We start from the raw sequence: 2,500 nt of genomic DNA on the forward strand, positions 1-2,500 counted from the left end.
TAGCACCGGAGCTGAGCGGGACAAAGATGGAGAGGGACAGAGGCTGACAAGATGGAGGCTACAGACGCAAACTCACTCCGCCACGCTTCCCTTCTCTTTATTCTTCTAACACTTTGACTCTATCGTCATGTTCTGTTCCTTTGTGTTGTTGTTGCCGGATGTTAGTATGGACCAAACAGCAGAGGGCGCTGTGGAGGAGAAGTACAGGAGACGCCTGTGACGTCATCGGATCGCGCCAAAAATAATCGTCAGACGGCGAAGCATCGACAGAAGAAACGAAACATTCAGGTACTTTACTGCTTTATTCTTTCTCTCTGTCTCTCTCTCACACTCTCTGTCTCTCTCTCTCCCTCTGTCTGTCTGTCTGTCTTTTTCTCTCTCTGTCTTTCGCTGTCTGTCTTTCTCTCTCTGTCTCTGTGTCTCTCTTCTGTCCCTCTCTCTATCTCTCTTCTCTCCCCCTCTCTCTCTCTCTCCCCCTCTCTTTTCTCTTCTTTGTCTTTTATCACCGCAGTGTTTGAATAGGAGGGAACTGCGCTGTATTCTTATTCAGATCACTGCCGGAGGGGAAGTTAGTGCGGTCACGCCACCTGTTTGCTGTGTGTGTGTGTGTGTGTGTGTCTGTCTGTGTGTGTGTGTGTGTGCAGCTATCTTGTTAGTTTAGGCCGTTCAGCTTGTTTGTGTTTGATGAGTCTCACTGCTGTTTGAATTTAAATCTTTAATCCTGAAGTTTCTGGATTTAATCTGTGTTAAATTTGACAGTTTTGTCTTTGTTTGTGTTTGTGTAGGTGGGCGGGGTTATGAGCAGTCCTATGGCAAGCTCCGCCCCCTCTGGTTCTAAAGACCGACCCGCGTCCAGAACCAGCTTCATCTCAGAGCTGCAGGGCATGATGTAGGACACACAAACACACACACACACACTCACACTCACACTCACACTCACACTCACACACTCACACTCACACTCACACACACACACACAGACTCACACACACACATACACACACACACACACACACACACACACACACACACACACACACACACACAGACTTACCCCAATACGTTGGGCTGTTGCTGCCAAAAAGACTGTTTGAAGCCATGGCAACCTGGTTGATTGACACATAATCGATGCATTACAGTCGTATAATTTTCAATTCTTTAAAAATCTTTGTCCTGCTGATAAATGAAAGCCATAGATTCTGTGTGTCACTCAGACTCAGTCAGGTTGTGTTTGTTTAAGCTTCATGCAGCAGAAAAGTCAAACACAAAACAAAGGAAACAACACAAAAGAAAAAGAGTTAGTAACTAAACGGTCAATTAAAGAAAGAGTTTGCAGAGGAAATGATTGAATGATGAAGTACAGATTGTGTTTCATATCAAAGCCCAGCATGCATCTGTAAACCCTCAACTCCATGTTATTGATTGGTTATTGATCCCTATTCTGCACCCCCTCTGTAGTGCATGTGTTAATGTGTGTGATATGTAGGGGGTGCAAGACAAATTTCAATTGTGTGTGATTGCTGTCAGTTGCATGCAAAATGACTTTAATAAACTATCTTAATATCTTAATATCTTAAATCTTAAATGAAAAGGCTTCTTAAGTGGAACATTAAAGAAAGAGGATCAGTCCCTCACACACACACACACACACCCACACACACACACACACACATGGATCTGTGATGTCACAGCTCTGTGTCTGAATCAGATCAATAAATACAAACACACTCATGTTTGTTGCCCTAAAAATTTGAAATTCTTAAAGTCAAACATTTCTATAAAACATAGTAAAGCAATGAACAGAACTTCTGCTCAAACCCAAACTAGACTGTGACACACACACACACACACACACACACACACACACAGAGGAACATCTCATCTTAGTGACTTCTGTCTCTGATCTGAAACTTCTGGTTGATTCTTATAAAGAAACCACATTCTGTGTGTTTGTTATTTTGGGTGTGTGTGTGTGTGTGAGTTTTAGGATACTCACCGTGTGTTGCGGTGTGTGTGTGTGTGTGTAGCGTCAGCAGTGATGTGGTGCCGGCGGTCAGATCCTCTCCAACCCAAATAAACCCCAAAACCTAAAACCTGAAACCCAAAATGAGCCTGAAGCCAACCTGCCCACAAACCAGCGCCACGGCTCAGCCAATCACAGCCTGCCTCTGTGTGTGTGTGTGTGCGTGTGTGTTTGACAGACAGAATGGGAGGAGAGAGTGATGGACAAGAGAGAATGATGAAGGTAAAAGGCCAGGATGTGGCTTCAGGTTTGTCTGCCATCATGGATGTGGCTTCACTCTATGCAAATATGGTTTGACCAAAACATGGCAGAAGAGTGTGAGAGAGACTACAGAGAGACACGGACTAGAGAGGGGGAGAGGGAGAGACTAAAGAAGGAGAGAGAGGGAGAGAGAGAGAGACTAGAGAGCTCTGTGGCTCTGGAGACAGAGCGAGGGAGACTTGAGAGACAAACTGTTCAGACTACAGGAAAGATAGA

General features: G+C 44.7%; 2 protein-coding genes across 2 annotated transcripts in view; one reads left to right on the top strand and one right to left on the bottom strand.

Moving 5' to 3' along the window:
* The window catches only part of LOC142988158 (runt-related transcription factor 2-like), a 1,479-nt gene extending 1,350 nt beyond the window's left edge, over nt 1-129 (bottom strand). Inside the window, exons 1-2 of the mRNA XM_076137202.1 lie at nt 111-129; nt 1-11 (exon numbers count right to left, since the gene is read on the bottom strand). The exon at nt 1-11 is cut by the window's left edge and continues 162 nt beyond it. Of these exons, the coding sequence (XP_075993317.1) occupies nt 1-11; nt 111-129 (30 nt within the window). The remainder of the gene's footprint in view (nt 12-110) is intronic.
* An 11-nt stretch (nt 130-140) lies between these two features.
* Nucleotides 141-2,500, top strand: part of supt3h (SPT3 homolog, SAGA and STAGA complex component) — a 6,875-nt gene continuing 4,515 nt past the window's right edge. Inside the window, exons 1-2 of the mRNA XM_076137214.1 lie at nt 141-288; nt 786-889. Of these exons, the coding sequence (XP_075993329.1) occupies nt 798-889 (92 nt within the window). The 5' untranslated portion in view covers nt 141-288; nt 786-797. The remainder of the gene's footprint in view (nt 289-785; nt 890-2,500) is intronic.

The sequence above is a fragment of the Genypterus blacodes genome, unplaced genomic scaffold, assembly GCF_046128005.1.
Source record: "Genypterus blacodes isolate CSIRO-AG114 ecotype Tasmania unplaced genomic scaffold, CSIRO-AGI_Gbla_v1 ptg000299l_1, whole genome shotgun sequence".
NCBI lineage: Eukaryota > Metazoa > Chordata > Actinopteri > Ophidiiformes > Ophidiidae > Genypterus > Genypterus blacodes.